The sequence below is a fragment of the Oreochromis aureus genome, linkage group 20, assembly GCF_013358895.1.
Source record: "Oreochromis aureus strain Israel breed Guangdong linkage group 20, ZZ_aureus, whole genome shotgun sequence".
In the NCBI taxonomy this organism is placed as follows: domain Eukaryota; kingdom Metazoa; phylum Chordata; class Actinopteri; order Cichliformes; family Cichlidae; genus Oreochromis; species Oreochromis aureus.
This window is the reverse complement of record NC_052961.1, coordinates 28,375,090-28,394,291: the sequence shown is the minus strand read 5'-3', so window position 1 is coordinate 28,394,291 and position 19,202 is coordinate 28,375,090. Positions and strand designations below refer to the sequence as shown.

Here is a 19,202-nt window from a genome sequence, read left to right as displayed (position 1 = left end):
TACTGGCAGTCGAGCAATAGAGTCTTGATGCCTCAAAGTAAACGAAACTGCAATTTAAAGCTATTCACTGTGACACACACGTACTCACTTCCAGTGCCCTTCTCCTTTTGTCTTTCTCCTCTTCAGAGCACTTCGAGACGGCTCTCTACAGGTTGGCAACGAGGCACCGGTGACAGGGTCATCACCTCTGGCATCAACACAGCTGGACACAGATGGAGCACTCTGGCTGGGTAGGTGGCCACACATGCAGGAAAAAAGTGAAACTCTTAATTCAGACTTGAAAATGTGTCTACCTATGCCATACATAAAGCATGGCAATGCTTGTAATTGTGCAAAATAGTGCTTTTTCATCCTAGCCACTGGTTGGGCTGCCAAAAAATGAGCAATGAAGTCAATGCCGTTGCAGAGGATAAGCAAAGCTTCTGGCAGGTGAAAAAAAAAGATTGCAGTTTAGGCAAAAAAAAAATGTCCAAGCCTATTCAGGTATTGAGTTGAGAAATGAAAGGCTATCTGACTAACTCCAAAGTTGTCTGCTCTCCTGAATTGAAAATGACCAAAGTCGGCCCGTTATCTACCTCGAGTTCAATTTAGGCTGAACTTGGCTCAGAGAAATCGTTTTTGAAAGAACACACACAGCACCGCTGGATTGAACATTCTGAGGAAATAACACTGAAGACGGGCAGCAAAATAAAGTCAGACTGTTCTTTAAAATGCACAGTGCACAGCGAAAAAAAGACGCAGGTCTGTGAGGAGAAGCAGCCCGAGTGACATTTAAAGAGTCTCGCCGCATGTAAGAGGTGTGCTCGTGCGCTCAGGTACACGTACACAAACACGCATGGGGAGGCAGCGCAGTGGAACAGGTGCTGAGCGAGCCCTGCAGCAAGAATATATAATCCTCACGTAGCCCTCCCATCGAGAGCCCTTCTCCCTTTTTAAATCCCCTTTTCGCTGTTCATCATTAATTCATCTGTAACTCGCATGAAATTAGCCCTGTCGACTCCTGATTCGGAGGCACACAATCCGATTAATGTGGGCAGGGACAGGGGATGTAAAGAGCTCAGCGGGAATGTGAACTCTCGGCCTCACAAAACATGGAAGAGATGAAGGTGCGGGGGTGAAATGAGTTGCACGGGCATCAAGTAAAGAAGAAAAAGGGATGCAGGAGGGTTCTGACCCTGGAGATACCAAAGAGGGAAACAGAAAAGAGGGCTAAATAGGTAAGGCATGGAAAATGAAGGTTTGGTCTCTCTTCCCCTAAGAACAGATTCAAGGTAATTCTGAATAAAGATGTTTCACACTGTCTTAGTGAGAAAGACACTAATGACTACTTTATGTTTGCTCAAAACACCATCAAAAGAGGAAGCTGAGCAGGCACCCAGAAATGAGGAGAACTGGAAGAATTACACCCGTAATGATTTGAGAGAGTTTGCTAAAGATGACTGGATCAGAGCATCTCCAGATCTGCAGCCCTTGTGAGGTGTTCCCGCTTGCAGTGGTCAGTATCTATTAAAAGTGGTCCAAGGACGGAAGAGTGGTAACCGAGTGATATTGTCATGGGCAGCCAAGAGTTAGTGATGTATGCAGGGAGTGAAGGCTGGTCTGGTCCAACAGATGAGCAACGATAGCTTAAATTGCCAAAAAAGTTTTTATGATAGAAAAGTGTCAGAATAGACAGAGCATCACAGTTTATTGTCTATGGGGCTGCATATCTGCAGACGAGTCACCACTGAAAGCACCAAAAATGGGCATATGAGCAATGGAAGAAGGTGGTCTGGTCTGATGAATCATGTTCTCTTTTACATCAGCTGGATGGCCAGGTGTGTGTGTCACTTACCTGGTGAACACCTGGCACCAGGATGCACTATGGGAAGAAGGCGAGCCAGTGGAGGCAGTATGTCTGTGAAGGTTCTCAGTCATCCAGGTCATTGTAGTCAAAGGAGTTTGCAAACTGGTTGGTTTCCTGGCACAGACTCAGCTTTTGAGCATAGTCCACAAATGTTCAATAGATCAGACTCTACCTTTAATATCTGTAAACTTGCTGCAAACCATCCGCTCAGTTTTGGGGGGTTTGAGCCACAGAGGAAAAGAATGATTTTGGTTTCTTTGAAATAAATACGAGAAGAAGTGGGTAGTTAGCAGCTGTATACAAGTGGTGGCCCAGAGTTCGAAAAACACAACAACATAAAAAAAACAAAAAAAGTGACCATTTCTGAAATGTTTTGTTTTCAGTTTTCTTGTGCTTTCAGGGTGCTGTTGTGTTTTGTACCTCAGGGCCAACTCAGTTATGAGCAGCAAAGAGCAGCACCTATAAGAAATCAGACTTCTATACAAACAAAGGCTGCCAGAGGGCTGAGAAGACTAGGTGATGGACATGTGATACACGGGGAGTTTACAGCACGGCAGTGAGCGCTTAGCACCAAAGATGGAAACAAATTAAAAATAATGAGGATGTTAAGCATTCATCACTTGATACTCCATCACCACCTTTCTTTTGTAGTGTTTTGTACTTTATACACCGTGTCAAATTAAAAGAACATTCTCGTGCTCTGTCTGTCTTCAGTTTTGTGTGACTGCCGTGCTAGGCTCCTTCTCACTTTGATCACGGCAGTCTGACAAATACACTGTCATCCTGTCATGTCCATCAGCTGGTGTCATAGCGAAAAATATCAAAGGCTGTAATACAACCTGACAAAACCATGTAGCTGCTTTTGTAGTTTGTACCAAAATATTTCAAAGGTTGGCTATTTGATGGATGCAAAAGCCGAACCCTTATCCCGCTGTTTGATCTTTAAAGGGGCACTACACTGATTTTTAAGATCAGTTGACTAGTTGTGCAAAGTATTTTTCTGCTGGTGAAAAAAACAAAAGCTTAAAGTCAAAAAGGAACTGCTGGCTGATTTGACTGAAATAACCCTTTAAGTGACTCAGTCAAAGTAACCTCGTCTTCTGTCCCTCCTCAGGTGGTCTGGAGGAGCTGCCGGTTGCCCGCCGGTTGCCCAAGGCCTACAGCACGGGTTTCGTTGGCTGCATCAAGGACGTGGTGGTGGACGGGGTGGATCTCCACCTGGTGGAGGACGCCTTAAACAGCCCCAGAATATTACACTGTTCCGCCGCCAAATAACTCCAGCAGAGACAGAAATATCGCAAGCAATGAAAAAGAAAAAGAAACCCTCCCACCCGCACCCTCTATAGCGCCCATGTCTCCTGCTGTAATTATTTTCTATTTTTGTATACTTCTCATTGCTTTTTATATGGAAAGAAAATGAATATGTTGTTTTCATTTTTGTTTTATATATTTTGCTCTTATCCGCACCTCCGTTCACAGTAAAAAATTCCTTTTCTTTCAAGGCCCTTCATTTTTTTTTTTTCCAAAAAGAAGGCATCTCTGTGAAAACAACAGATATTAAATCCATTTCACGTTTGATGTTTTAAAAGAATCTTTTAAAAAAAAACAGCCCTACCAGTTTTTTGTTTTTTATTATTTTTTATTCTCATCCATTACTTGAACACGGTGGACCCTGCTGATGATCTCCGGTTACTGCCTTGTCTCGGTGCCATATCTGCCGTTCCACATTCCCCAAGCATGGCCTATACATCTTTGATAGACACACATTCCCTCACGAGAGATGGATGCTGTAGCCGGTGCGTGCGTTTCTTCGATGCTGCAGCCAGCTGCCGACTACAGTCAAGAAACTCTGTATTCAGCCCTGGTATTCAGTCCACTGTATTTTCCTAATGGGACTTTTCAGAAATCAGTCAAGCTGCTACAGTGAGAAAGTACACAGTCATAAGCACTCGATCAACCCCATCTCACAGCACCCTGAAAAGAGGAAAAAAAGAAAAAAAAAACTCTCCACTCGATCTGAATCCCATCCAAGCCTTTAGTTTTGAAATATGACTCACTAACACCGCAACCCGATGTGACGGAGAGAGAGAGAGAGCGCTGCGTTCAACAATGACTTGCATATTATTAGTCATAAGTCAAGACATGAATCACAGACATGGATAGATGTTATAAATATAGAGTATATAAATAATACCTGAGACTGTGAATATGTAAGATGGGTTCTCGTTGGAGAAATTGTGCTTCTCATGTACTATTGTGCGTTCTGTTCTACAATCAGCAGATGAACTAATGATGACCACTATAAATGCATGCACTTCTGCAGTGTTGGTTTGAAAAATCTGGGGGGGTTTTTGTTTGTTTGTTTGAGTCCAAGAAAAAAAATCTATTTTGAATAACTGGGAGTCGGGGGAGGGGGGCGTTTTTTGTTCTTGTTTTAAACTAATCGAGGTTCCTTTTTCTTCTTTTATTTTCACTTCTCAGTGATTTCAGAAAGTACAGGCTTCACAGATATCTTTAAAGTCTGGTCATTCCTCATTGTTTTTGTTTTTTGTTTTGTTTTTGATAGATATATATTTCTGTATTATTCTCGGGAGCAGTTAGTTTTTGCAGGGCCTTTAATGGTGTCTAAGGGAAGAGTTATTACCATATCTGACCTTAAGGAGGTGCTGAAAGCAAAGACTGAAGAAAAGGACAGACAGAAAGGAGGCAAGGGGAGATCTTATCACGAGAGCCACTTCTCTTGGGAATGTCCTGTCAAACAGCAGTCAGTCAACACAAAGAGAAAATAATCTTCACAAAAAAAAGAGAAAAAAAAAACTCTACCTGAGACTTAAATTCATGTTTTTGTATTTCACCCAGAAACATTCCTGGAGGAATCTTTTTTTTTTCTTCTTTCGGCTGTTGAGTGAAAGAAAGAAAGAGAGAGAAAAAGAGAGACTGTGACGCTATTGTGACCCTTTGAAGCCATAGCAGCCGCAAAAAACTGGGAAAACATACATAATCCTTCAGTACTTGCGATCTAACCTAGTAACGCATGGGTTTGTTTAACTAGTGCGAATCCTGTACAATTCAGTGAACTGTTGCAACGTGGAGTCGTCTTTGCTGAACCACAATAAGCTTCGATGAATGACTGAAAGACACTTGTTTTGATATGAGAACCTTGGCAATATTCTGAGACTAAATCATGCCTGTTCGTGGTTGAGTATCAAATGGTCTTGTACTTTTTTGTTTGTTCGTTTCCTTTTCTCTCTTAGGTTCCTAATTATCTTTCCCTCCTTAAAAGTCATCAAGCAACCTGTTTTTGTACAGCCCTGCAATTTTTAAGTGTAAATTTAGCAAAAACGTGTGATCTGTGGAGGTTTGTTTTTAGTACTATACACTGGAGCCATGTCTGACTTTTGTCTGTTCACCCACACGATGCTCTATACTGTAAAAGGGGGAGGAATAGCCCTGAAGCTGATTGTGTGTGCTTGTTTCTTTGGGCGTCCGCACCAGGGCAGAAATCCCTCTTCTAGTGTCCCAAGATGCTTTTAAAATTCCAGCAGTCACTCTCTCAAAGCTTAAACTGGTCTTATTTTATTACACTCTTCTTGGAGTTTGACCACTTCAGGTGGAACCACTTGGACTCGAGAACAAAAAAAAAAAAAAAAGACAATTGCAGTCCATGTATGGTTTGGATGGAAACTATGAATTGCCTTAAAAACCAGTCATCTTGAACTGCGAGCAGGTGACGAAGACGTTATCCATGTAACTGTTCTGTTACTTTAGCCAGTGTATTAGCCTCATTCTGATAATGTAAATGAGTAATACAAAATAATAATAATAATAATGACTATATTAGTAATAATGCTCATACTCATATGAAAAAAATATCCCAGAGGGCTTACGCAAATATCCCATCTGGCTTTTTACAAAAAAAATCTTCTATTTACTGATTTTTGAATCTATTTTCTGTTCCTTATTTATGTCTACATGTGGATTACCCTCCATGTCTGGCCTCTGTAAACTACTGTCTGACTGCGCAAACCTCGTCAAAGGGCAGTGCACCGATAAGAGTGGCATGACCTGAACATTACTAACTTTATGACCTTTGTCTTGTGTTCCTACCACCATGAAATAAACCGTCAACCAAATGGAGTCTCATCTTGTCTGTCATCTTCATTTTGTCCTCATTTGTGCTGCATCAAAGCTCGGTATTTTTTTTGATTACTGATTACAGGTCAGAACTTCAGCTTACAGCTGCCACCCTGCATATTTCAATTCTAATATGAGATAATAGAGGAGAGATCAAAGTTAGAGAATTATTCATATTTACTTGATTTATTTTATTTTTTGCTCATTGGTGACTTTCATAGCTCAAACATTAGGGGAATACTAGGCCCAGTTGTGGCTATAGCACTCAACATTTGAATGATTCATTCCAGAAAGTACAGTGATCTAAATTAGACAACAGTTTGCAATTTTAGCAGGAAAAAAGCAGCTTGGAAACTGAAATATTAATGGTTACAACTTTCAACTGCTAGGAAGTATAGAGACCATTTTCTTGGAATGATTTTAGCACATCTGTGCTTTTGGGACCTTACCAATGTCTCACATTTCCCTGGTTTGATTTTGTTCTCTTCAACAGAATAGAGTCACTGATCTTCCAGAGATTCCCAATTAGGTATGGATCAGAACTTTGGACTAGTTATTTCATTATCCCAGTGTTGACAGCTTTAATGAATTGTTTTACCCAGGTAGCAGTGGACAAATTTGTTGGATTACTTCAAACTGATGGCAGAAAAGGAAGCGTGCGTGGGTGAAGGAGCTTGTAATAAACACCTTGTCATGTAGCTGTGTAAGAGGTCACCCCAACTCAAACCAACTGACACCATTTCCTATCTGAACACACTAAATCAAAGTAGTCATCACTAAAGAGATTTGTGCCAGTTCCTCGCCTACCACAAGCAGTGCTCCTTAGCAGATGTTAGTGTCGCCTTTTGAGTCTGTGGCTGAGTTGGTCACTGCAGACTTGGCTTTAAAGCTCACATATTTTCACGTGACGAGACGATGCGCTGCTGATCTATGTGAACAACTAGGATGTTTTAAATATATATACAGGGGGACTTGAATATTCTAAGAATTGGTGTTACCTGAACAAGTGCCCTCAGCAACAACCAACTCATCATTGTTTTAGCAAAACAGTCGTTCCCATTAGGTATTCAACTGGATGCTAACACAAATATTTTAACCATCCAATCACGTGGCCAAAACCCACTGCATTTAGGTATGTAGACATGCTGCTGCTGGAGTTCAAACTGAGCATCAAAATGAGGGAGAAAGGCTATTTAAGTGACTTTGACTGCAGCATTGTTGTTCCATGACTACAATACTCAGACCAGCCTGTCTGGTCTGAGTATTTCAGTAACTGCTGATCTACTGGGCCTTCCCCACATGACCATCTCTGGGGTTTACAGAGAATTGTCCAAAAAAGTAAAATATCTACTGAGCAGCATTTCTATGGGCAAAAATGCTGTATTGATGCCAGTGGTCAGAGGAGAGGGGACAAGACTGAACTGACAGGAAAGCAACAGTAACTCAGGTTGTAACCACTCTTTACTACCAGACCATCTCTGAACACACAGCACATGGGACCAGATGGACCACAGCGTGTGTCGCTCCTGTCAGCTAAGAACAGGAAACTGAGGATACAATTCAAATGGGCTCTAAAACATTGGACAGTTGAAGACTGGAAAAATATTGGGTGGTTGGATGACTGGGGTCAGAATTTAGTGTTAACAACATGAAAGCATGGATCCATCCTGCCTTTATCAGTGGTTCAGGCTGCTGGTGGTATTTCCACATACAGGTCAGTTTTAAAATGCCAATATTTTAAGTGCAGTTTAGTGGAAACCTTGAATATCTCAGGATCATTAGTCTTCCTCCGCAGACTGAGGTAATCACAGCTCTGCGCTAACAAGAGGCTTCTGCTCACATTCAAAATATCCAAAGCCAAGCAGTTTTTAAGAGCAATTAAAACAGAAACACGCTCGTAAACACGTCTATAAACAACGTTTTTTGGCAACAGTGATATTTACTTCTTATAATTCAACTCATCAAACAGCAGTCTGCGGTGGCCTGCTGCTAATTGAAAGTCCCGGATTCAAAAAGAACAAAAAGTAGCTGCTGCACAGCTTCATACATCATTCAGCGCATCCCAAATCTGTCTCGAGCATTTTCATTAAGCTCGAGATTTAATGAGTTTAATTTATTCCTCGCTAATGACAGAGAAAGACACCGCATCTTGTGTTAATTAAAACTATATGAAATGCTGTGGATGAAATAGTTTTGCCCAGTGAGGGATCCTACTGAGGGAAAGATCATTTTCGAGTTAATAACTGCAAGTAGTTTGATTAAAGGGTTTTTTTTTCTTTCCATGAATTAAATCAAAACAAAACAGAACATGTACACAAGGAATTAAATGATGATCCCGGGTGGCTCACCGAGGAGTGAGCGGGGCGTGGACAGTTCCGGCTCAAACCTTTCCAGGGAGACGGATTCACTGAAACTAGGAGATGGAGGAAGCTCAGTTTGATGAAAGTGTTGAGAAACCGAGTGGCTCTGAGAAGAGCCGAGTTTAGCAAGAGCTTTGGAGGTAGACAGAGGATTTTCAGATTTTTTTTTTTTAAGCACATGTTGGGGAGTGCAGTTTGTTCAAAGGTCAGAGTGGAACGCATTTCATCAGATCATACCTAAGCCAAACACCATGGCATGACGGAAGAGGCTGTTCTTTGAAAAATCCTGACTAAATTTGTGTTTTGGGACATAGTCGAACACTTCTTCCCTCTGTGTAAAAGGCTTCCCAACACCAAGGTTACAGTTTTGTTTGTGTTTTTCTGTTTTGTTTTGTTTTTTAATGTCTACATGGTAATAAAAGTTCTTTATCTCTGACTGGGCTCCAGCTGTCCAGTTGCATCACTCTCAGTGTAAGACCTCTTTGTTTGCCTTTCCAGACTTCTTCCAATCTTTGTGCAGGCAGATTTGCAAGTCTCAAGGCAAAAATGGGGGTCAAAGGTCATTAGCATATAGAAGCAGCCGCCTCAGGGTAGAGGGGACATCCTGGTTTCCAGGCCCCGAGGGAAACTGGGCTTTGTATTCTCAGGTCCATTTACACCCCCCTCTAGATTCAACAGGACACTAGGTCTGCAGGGTGATAAAAACTGAATGAGTGCAGCTATTTGTAATACCTCCCAACAAAAATCACACACAAACTCTAAAGCCTGAATGATCGTGTTCTCCAACACATGCAGAAGCCAAAGTCAATTTCTACCACTTGTCTACTAAAATACGCGCCTGGAGGTGCAGCACAAAATATACAAAGGGCATCCCAGCCAATAAATGCTAATGACTTTGTTTTTCAAGTTACTCTCGCTCACTTTTAACACTAAAACAAGTTATTTCTCAGCGTCTTCATCAATTTCCACCAAGGTATCGATCAGGAGGTAATGTCCTCCCCATCATACGGCGGGATAATTTTTAACTGATCACCGCACCTAAACAATAAACTGCGTTCAAACCCATTCATACAGCCTGAAGCACACAGCACCTGGCAGAGAAGAGAGAGAGACATCTACTAGAAATTCCAGAGAGAGGAGAAATTCCCACTCTATCATCTCTGTTTGTCTGCAGGCTGCAGCAGAACACTGGGTCAAACAGTGGAAAAGCAAATCCATACATGCGAAGCCTGTGGGCTCACAGACAATTGCATAAGCCCATCCATCCCTAGTAGATTAACCTCCACTGATAACCACAGGCTGGTGACGTCAATGCTGCTCTGCCTCAGTGCCTACTCCACTCCTGCACCACCAGCACTGCCATTCTTTATGTAAGTGTGTATATCTGTATGTTAATGCTAAACAAATAGATAAGCTTTATCTTTGAAGACAGTAGCTGAGCTTTACAGTTGAGCAGAGAAAATGGGTTGATTACTAATAACTTGGTTTAAAAAAATTCCGTTTTATATTGTTACTTTACAGCTTCACTCTCCTCCTACTGATAATTATATTAAACATTAACAGTTAGCACAAGCAGCTATGGAGACACAGAAATGACCGCGGACAGCAGCAAACACGCCGCTTGCTTTCAGTTAAGTAGCAACAGGTGCGCAACTTTTAGGTGTTTTTTAACTCGCACACGGTTTCAGCCAATCAGAAGTGAGGATTTAACGATCTAATTTTGGTTATAAGCTCCAGACTGTAATCTGGGGCTAAAAGATCTTGAAATGACATCAAGTTGGAGTTTGTCAGGGGAGAAAAGTGTGAAGTTTGGTGTGCACCACATTTACACAGCTTTCTACATCTACTCCCCCAAAAGAAACACCTACAAACTATTGTCGGAATTAGTTTGTAGAATAATTAAATAAATAAATAAATGGATTTTTTTTTAAACAAGAGAAGTTGAAGCTTGAAATCTCAGTTTTTTTAAGACGAAAAAAAATTACAATTCAAAAGTAATATTCATTCAAGAGCCTGACAAAAATGAATCCGCTCCGGGTTTATCTTTTACGCCCCCTCCCTTAAATGAGGCCTTTGTTTTGAAGGTAAAAACCGGAAGGCGTGTCGGTAGTTATGTGTAGCCCAGCACGCAGGTTCAACAGATCCTCTCAGTGTTCATAACAACTCCGCGGAGCCAGAAGGGGAACGTTTGAGGGCACTTGACAGCTTTCAGAGACTGCTATGACATCTCGCAGGTGAGCTGGAGTTTGCTTTTTAAACTGTCACTAATCCCACTGTAATATTTCACAGCCCGCGCGAGCCTGCGCGAGCCTTCTCAGATTATCACTGCACGAGCGGTCAGCGATAGAGAGACAGCCTGCTCGAGAGCAGCGGCGCCTAAACTTTTTTTTCCTCGTACTACAGACCCCGTTATTACTTGATGCCTCGCCTTTCCAACTACATACAAAGAAACTATTATAGGCTTGTGTATTAAATGTGAGTTTTCTCTGAGACATGAGACCGATTTTACTGTTCTAACCCGCCTGGAAATGCTGAAATGTTTAAAACAAAAAAAGGAAATTATATCAAATTTCGTGACCTGCTACAGTTAAATAACGCTCCTAAGCCTGGACCTTACTGTTAGCAGGGTTTTATAGTAATTTACATTTTCATTTTGTTTTTAAAACTATTTTTTTTCCATTTGTTTCTGAGAAAGCAAATCCTTATTAATAAATCCTTATAATATTTCATATTATGACAAACACTTGCCTTAGTTTTTAACACCTCACGCAAGTCTTTTACAACGCATATTTTTTGGCCTCACTCATGGCTCTTTGTTTCCGATTGCGCAGTGGGATAAATTGGTTTAGTGTCCTGTGAATGTAATCCATCAAATGAAGCTATGTCAGCTTGGGGTGACCACAGATTTGAGTCCCTGAGTGTTCAGGTACTCTTCAAAACTACAGATTTCCAAGAAACACCTATGACACATTTTGAGTAACTGTGATTTCTACGCGAGTTAGTCATAAAATCTGGTCTGATCTTTATCTATGTCACAAATGTAGACAGAGCCAGTCTGAATAAACTAAAAATACACATACCAGCGCACTTTTTATCTCTTTATTGCGCACGCTTGGTAATAACTGGGAGTGCAGACTGAGGAAGAATAAGTGAACTTTTGTTTTAAGAGCTTCTCTAAAAGCTACATGGAGTTAGGTGTTCTAATTAACGAGATTGGAAGTGCCAGTTGTGCTAGAGGTGTCCTTTCCTATAAATAAAGCCATGGAAGGTGTGCAGTTCCTGTGAAGCACTTTCATAGGATTGTAGAAAAGATTCACAAAGCTGAAAAAGGCTAAAAATGTTTCTAAAGATCTGGGTGTTGTTCAGTCCACAATAAGACAAATTGGCTTCACACATATAGGAAATTGTTGCTACACTCCCTCAGAGTCAGTAAGATCACAATGTGACATCCTGCAAGAAGTGGAAATGGTAACGATATAAGACGACAGCAAGTGGGAGTTTGGGTTAATAAATGGAGAGATACTAGTAAGGAAACTGCTCACCAAAGTGCTGTGTCTAAACTTTGAAGGAAAAAAAAAAAAAAAGAACTAACAAAAGGTTGAGTTTTGCCAGGTATGATTACTAAGTGGATTTAATAATGTGTACATGAATTGTACACATGTGTGTTGTTAGTTTACTGACAGTATTTGTCTGTAATGATCTTTGCGACTGTTATAGTCTAATCTGTTTGATGCTGACAGGATTGCCTGCTTTCCATGAATTAATACTCAGTCAGACATGTCACAGTGTATTATTTAAAACAAACAAAAAAAAACCTTGGGCCCTTGGCTCCGTAATATAGATCACATGTACATCTGTGGACTAGTAATGATTTGTAGATCCTCCTGAATGATTTGTCTGGCTTGAGACAGGAAGACTTAAGTGCTACAGCAGGCAGGCTGTACTGAGGGCTATAAAAACAAATGGGTGTATTGTATGCAATTTATTTATTTATTTGGGGTTTTTTTAGTGTTAGATTTGCTCATGGATGGTCCTCTCCAGTTTCTTCTTAAGGTTATTTTTGAGGCATTTCACATACTATCGAGAAATGAATCTATCTGGTGACTGCTGACATTTTTGTTTTTCCTCGCGTTTGCCCATGATGGCTGTTGTGGAATCAAAAAATGGAATGTTCGCAGCTAGATTTTACTGTTGATACTGATAGGTTGGATCATGTTAAATTGGTGGCAGACTTTCAAAATGAAGAAAATGTATTTACACTTGAAAGATCCCCCGTTCGAGACTATGAGGAGACACAAACCCAGTCTTGGGAAGGCATGAGTTAGTGTATTACTAGCACCGGTCCCAAACCCGGAGAGATGGGAGGGTTGTGTTGGAAAGGGCATCTGGCAGAAAATCTGTGCTAACATGCAGATCCATCCGCTGTGGCGACCTCTTGGGAAATGAGGGAACAGCCAGCTCCTTCATTTGTACAGCACTTTTCTAAGCTGCAAACACAAAGTGCTTTCCATAGGCAGCATAGCGGTAAGAAACAACCATCAATAAAATAAAAAAACATGAGCAGAATGCAAGTACACAATTAAGCATATAAAATAACTTTACAAAACATCCAAAAGGCAGAATAATAAGTAAAAAAAAAAGATAAACTAAAAATTATGGGTGTATTGTGAAAACAGAAAACTTGTTGTCAAACAAGAAGGCAAGTGTGTTTAAAAACTGTGTAAGATAGGATTTCAAAGCAGAAACTCTGCCGGCAGATTGAAAACTAACTGGAAGACTGCATTAAAGTGGAGGTGCCAGTACAGCAAACACTGTGTCACCCTTTGACCTTAATGTGGACTCTGGAACGGCTAGCAGAACTAGCCCAGCAGATCTAAGAGGCTTTTTTTTGGATAGTAAGGAATTAAGAGTTCATTGCTGTACTCTGGCATCGGGCCATGGAAAGCCTTATAGGTCATGAGTAGCCTTTTAAAAGAAACTGGTGAGCAGGAAGTTACAACTGGTTTTCTTCAGAGGTCTGGCTGAACAGCTTGAAGCTGAGTTACGCAGGTTTTCAGGTAGAAAAGCGTGAATAATTTTCTGTGCCACTACAAGATAAATTTGCTCTGATCTGTGGAAACATACCTGAGTTAAAGCTGTGTACAGTTTGCCTTTTCATTCTTTGGCCAACTGTCTAATGCTTTGTTTCATATTCACTCACGTTCCATACTGCTACTATATGCTTCAGTATATATTATTTACAAGCCATTACAGTTGAACTTTTGCTTAAATAAAATATGGCGGTGGTGATGTTGCAGCACCTGCATCCCTTGCACTTGTAGTTCTAGTTAGAGCTTGGTATGAGAATATACACACACCGTGCACGGTTTTGTTTATAATAGTGCAGTGTTTGTCTCAGCTTTGCATAAGCATTTTAGTAAAATTGAAATCTATGGTAAACTTGGAAAAGTAGCTTATCTATTTATCAAACTGTTGCGGTCATGTTGGCGAGTCCATTCAGTTTGATGTGTCCCCCTCTTTATTTATTTGGTTTTGAATAAACACATGAAGAGCTTAACCAAACATGTTCGCACATGGAGACTTAAAGTAGATGAACATCGTCTGCAAGTTAAAATGGAACCAAAAGACAAGTAATAGTTTGGTAACTCGCTTTAAAATTTAACTCTTATCCCAAACACTGAATATGCTTCGGATTACTGGATTAAATTAGTTTTGGATAGATGATGTTGTCACAGCAACATTTGAGATTGTGTCTAGCGATGCTCTAAAATTTCAGTAGTGCTAGCCAGTTAATTTCTTCAGTCGACACGGGTGGGGGAAAAATGCTGTCATTTCTGTTTTAGGCTCAAGTTCATTATTTTTCATGCAGCCAAGTTCTTTTTACAGACATTAGCAAAACTCATAATGAACAATTGTTAGTTAGTGGACACTTAGTTTTCAGGCAACTAAGTCCAATTTCTCTAGAGGTCACTGCCACCAGGCTAAGAGGAAGGAGAAGAAAGCACTGAGCTCAGGTTAAAGCGGTTTTTATCTCTGCCAGTTTCTATGCCTTGCCGCTGGTTGAGCCACGTATGACTGTTGCTCTGCAGCTCTGTTCTAAACTTCCTGAGCTGAAATACCACAGGGGAACAATACTACAATACGTGCCATCTAACCAACCCACTCTGTTGTTGATGATATTACTCCGACACCCCATTTCAGGAAGGGTTTTAGTTCATCATAATATTGCGGAGGTCTGGAGTTTCCATGTATTTTGTTATTATTTCACTGCAGGTCTGTGGCGGTTAAATCATAAAGGAACAATCTGTACTGTCCCTCATTGTGACTGTACCATAAATTTAACAATCATAAGGCATTGTAATGAGTTCAGCATAACTGTGGGCCCAGAGAAAGATGTAATGATGAATCACTTTACATCGCACTTCCATTTCTGTTTTGCCAGTTGCGTCTGTGTTGCAAACTCTTTCCACTATTGGAAACCACCTCTGCCCCTCTTTTGTTTATGGAACAGACCTCGTCTGTCACTGAAACTCATTTGACCAGCTGAGAACAGTGAGTCAGTTTTTTCGATAAGCCGACAGGAAAACAACAGCCCATGTGGAGGAATAAGATAGCACTGCCAACATTTCCATGAGTGCTCTGAACACACTTTTTTTTTTTTTGCTTTAAAACCAGATACATGCTTTTATTTTATTCATTTATTCAGGCGCAAAACAATGCTAATAGACTACACTAGACAAAACATTACATGCCTGCGGTCTTTGAATTCCACGTTTAAGGGTAACCTGCTTAAAAAGCAGAAGGGAGATGTTATGTCTAACGTATCAGAACCTCATTCCTCCCAGACTCATAGTTGTGCAAATCCGAGCTCAGCTTTGATCAGGTTAATACCACCGCTACCACTTCTCTCTGTAGATAGCTGACTTTGAATATTAGTCAGGCTTATCTCAATATGGTTCAGTTAAAAAGTGCTATCTGTGGTAAAAGGTAAGCTGGAGAAGATTAGTCAGTGACTCCCCTCTGACTAATATTAACCATCTAACTAACTTTTCACATTGACACTTTAGCAAACTGGTGATTTGATAGAAAGATGAATGCTACATGTCTGTTCATTGCTGCCGTGTTAGCTTTTCTGGTCTTAATTTGGACAGATTTCAAACTGAGTATATCAGCCAGTTACCAATTTTCTTATCAGCCAAGTGATCCTGTCTGTTAGACATGCAGAACATTAGCAAATGTGGATTAAAACATGCAGAAAGCCATGTGAGCAATATGAATTTATGTAGTGTTAACCGCCAACCTATTTCAAGCTTACAGGTCTTAAACATGAATTACATTTAAACTAGAATTTCCCTGAGTTTTGCATAGTAAAATGAGGTGCAGAAAATCTTAGCAAAGTATCAGCACAGGCTGCATTTGCATTAAATGATAAGCTTGTGATTGATAACATTTTCCTCTGGAATAAATGCCTAAAGCAAGCCAATGAGCAGTACCTTATAAACTGTTAAGCCCCTTTAAATTTGTTTGCTTTTATAGTAGCGTGAGAGAGAATATCTCATAAACCATTTTATATTACCATTTTGTTATTTAAAGATAAAAAGTGAGGCATTTAGAATTGATTTTTCTGCATATTTTGTTTGTCGTTCAGAGTGACAAATCTGGCATGTAGTGATTATAGTAATTGCCTTCCATATCTGCTTCTGTGATTTCTATATGGTTTAAAAAAGAAGCTTGGATATGTCTGTGGAAAAAAACACAAGTTATTGATTAACCACTAATGTTCGGTGCTTTTACCGAGAGCTTCCCAGGTCCTATTTAGCTGATGTAAAAGCCACAACTCTATCCTCTGTGCTACAGTATAACTTGTTTTTGCGTGCTTGGAGAATTATGATTGCCCTCAGTTATTTTTAACAGTTTTGCTTATCACAACTGGTTATTTTGTAATCAGTAAGTAATGTTGCAGTTTTGTTTTTTTTTAATTCATACGTGGGCACAGTTTTTCTTATTCTGTGTGTTCTGCTACACTGAAGGACTCGTTCTACACAGAAGGGAATTATTGAAGTGGGTTTTTCACCTCATGTAAATACTCCAGATCATCAGCAGGGCTAAAAATAACTGCAGTGTTACCAAAATCCACACCCCAGGCTTGTCTGTGACCAATATAGTCCTAGCAGAGGCTTTCATGCTGCACTGTGGCTACTAAGTATATCACCTTTTTGTCAGCAGGCCTAGACAGGCATGCTTTAAATAGCCGACCAGGGCTATATTGAACTTGAGACATTATGTAAGAGGATAGAGTGGTGGCTGGATGCACACTAGGCTTGTTTCCCCACACGCTGCCCAAGGCTTAACCTGCAGCTCCCAGCTGCCCCTGTCTCTCCCACAGTACCACCACTTTTTTCCTCTACTTTCCTGTCGACATCTCGTCAGATATATACCAGACTATTTGAAATCTCATACTCATTGTGTTGTATCTCCTCTTCTCACTGCCCAAGGCCAGATGCAGGGAAATGGGGCGCCTGGTGGTTGTCAAAGGCAATCCTATTCTTGGAAAGCCCTGAGTCACTCCTGTAGTCATGAACCGAGGCTGGTAGAGAATATGGATAAGGCTTTATAGACACAGCATGCTGTTGAGTTTGCTTTCAAGACTTCTCAGAATTCACTCCTACATAAATTCATCTTAAACAACATAATTTTTGGGCCATCGTTTTCATTAGCAGGGGAGTTGCTTTGAAGTAGTCTCTCGAGTTTAGATGTGTGCTGTAATGATTTGGCCACTACATACTTTTTTTTTTTTTTTAAAGCAGGGAATTAGCATTGCATAAAGTATAAAGATGAACATTTTAATTGTCAGTTTTAATATCAGTTAAAGTGGCCTTTATTGCAAATTATTCTACTAGTCTGTCTGTAATTCAATGCTTTCATTTGTACATTTTAAAGCTTCAAACTTAACATGAATCTATGGACATCAGAAGAAAAGTAATACTAGGATCTCATGAGATAAATTGGGCAGCTCTGATTCTGTGGTTTTCTACTAGACTACCTAACCCCATGGTGTGTAGTTTTTGCACACACATTTATAGCTCTGACTGTATATCCTACATACACTGTGAGCAGAGCAAAGTATGAATTTGTCTTTGGGATGATCTTTACAAACTCCCAAAGCAGCTTATGTGGTTACAGGTCCTTTGTTTTATTAGTCACTCTTTAGGTGGTTATTGTTTAACCCCAAGTAGTTTGCATTCATCATAGTATTTGGCAAGATACTAGATTGATAATAATTAAAGTAGATTCAGTCAGATTATACAGGTCCTTTCAGATTGTTGTAAAATCTAAAATTCACTGTGAGGTAGTTAAGAGGTGAACTGCAGCTTTTGTTCTCTGCATTTATTTTCTAACTCATGTGTAAAGCTTCCTAACCCACCCATGCAAAATTAATAGGCTAATGGCATACTGCTGAATTGGCTGGATTGAGGGCTTTAGCTTGGCGATGACTAACTATGATCTGGTGTAACTACGGCATGTTTAATCTCCAGGCACAGGCAACACAGCTGTTGTATTTAGCCTCGGACAAGATGGTAAGGACCCCGTAGCCAGAGAAGGCTCTATTAGCTTTAGGATCAGAGTGAGCTTTAGCGTGAGACCCTCTGACCTCTCAGGGTACAACTGGGGCAGAGAAAGTGAGACTGAAGGGAGAACGGCAGACGGTGGTTTACCAGTCAGCTAGTGCCTGTCACGTTCATCTAAGGTGGCAAAGGAGGGAAGAGGGGGTGGGGAGGTGGGGCTGCTGATAGCACTGACGGGTGCTGGTATCAGGCCCGCTCACGCTCATCCAAATCCCAGATTAAAGCCCCCCTCCCCCTTGTCTGCTCTTCCTCCTGCACATTATCTCTCTCACTCTCTCTCTCTCTCACACACTCTTACAAAGCACCCCCTCCACTTCTGTCGTCTCTGTCTCACTCAGTCTAACCCAGTAACACTTTTACAAGCACCCCTCCACCCTTCCCGCTTTCGTCTCTATATCTCCTTCTCTCCCTCCCACCCTCCCTTGTGTAACAGTGCCCAGTGCTGGATTACTAAGCTCTGAGGCTGCTGAAGCAAGGGGCTGTGTCAAGCTTCGACCACAATGGTGAGGTAGGGCAGAAATGATCCCATTCAGCTTGTCTTGTATTATTTATTTTTTGTTTTCAATAGGTATGCCCCTAACCCTGCTTTAGCACATCCTCTTCCTTTTAATAATGCCTTTAATTCTATACTTTTTATTAATTAAATGCATTGAAGAAAGAGTTTAAGTATAACATGGAAACTTGAAAGCATGTGGAGACCTGGCAGTTAATAACTTTTATTTTTTAATGTGTGCATACAAATGCAATATTGCCTTGACATAACTGATGCAATGTGTCATGTGTCAGTGTAAGAGGGTAGAAGTACACTCCAGTTGTTACAAATGGTGTTGAATTGTTTGTGTCTTGGTTTTTTGTTTTTGTTTTGGGGGTTTTTTTTTTTTGTATTAGCACAGAGGGGGAGGTGCACTCTTGCCTCTGTAAACCTGGCACAGTGAACAGTGTGCTGTAATTGCTCCTGTTGTCAGCGATATTTGGTCCAGCCCATTTCTGTTGTTGTGATAACTTGTGGAGTTGCAGACATGCTCTGATGGATTAGAAATGGATTAATGACATAAGATATTTGTGTCCCACTGATTTTATTTTCAGTATAAATCTGCATAGGATTAAAAACAATACCACAAATCTGTCCACCACCTGACACCCATGACCTGTTATTGGCTCCTCGTTCTAGTAACCTAAAGGCACTGGCCGGCTCTGCTTGTAACTGTTCCCATCCCTAAATAAGTACCGTGATAT

General features: G+C 40.7%; 2 protein-coding genes across 5 annotated transcripts in view; both read left to right on the top strand.

Annotated features, from left to right (window-relative positions):
• Positions 1–5,983, top strand: part of agrn (agrin) — a 252,900-nt gene extending 246,917 nt beyond the window's left edge. For both annotated transcript variants that reach the window (XM_039604628.1, XM_039604629.1), the window contains 2 exons: positions 127–230; positions 2,961–5,983. In XM_039604628.1, the coding sequence (XP_039460562.1) occupies positions 127–230; positions 2,961–3,121 (265 nt within the window). In that variant the 3' untranslated portion in view covers positions 3,122–5,983. The remainder of the gene's footprint in view (positions 1–126; positions 231–2,960) is intronic.
• A 4,440-nt stretch (positions 5,984–10,423) lies between these two features.
• Positions 10,424–19,202, top strand: part of ptpn11b (protein tyrosine phosphatase non-receptor type 11b) — a 34,871-nt gene continuing 26,092 nt past the window's right edge. For 2 of the 3 annotated variants that reach the window (XM_031736114.2, XM_031736113.2), the window contains exon 1: positions 10,424–10,574. In XM_031736114.2, the coding sequence (XP_031591974.1) occupies positions 10,561–10,574 (14 nt within the window). In that variant the 5' untranslated portion in view covers positions 10,424–10,560. Of the gene's footprint in view, positions 10,575–18,385; positions 18,475–19,202 lie in introns of those variants that run through there. The other variant, XM_031736115.2, reaches the window with a different exon arrangement.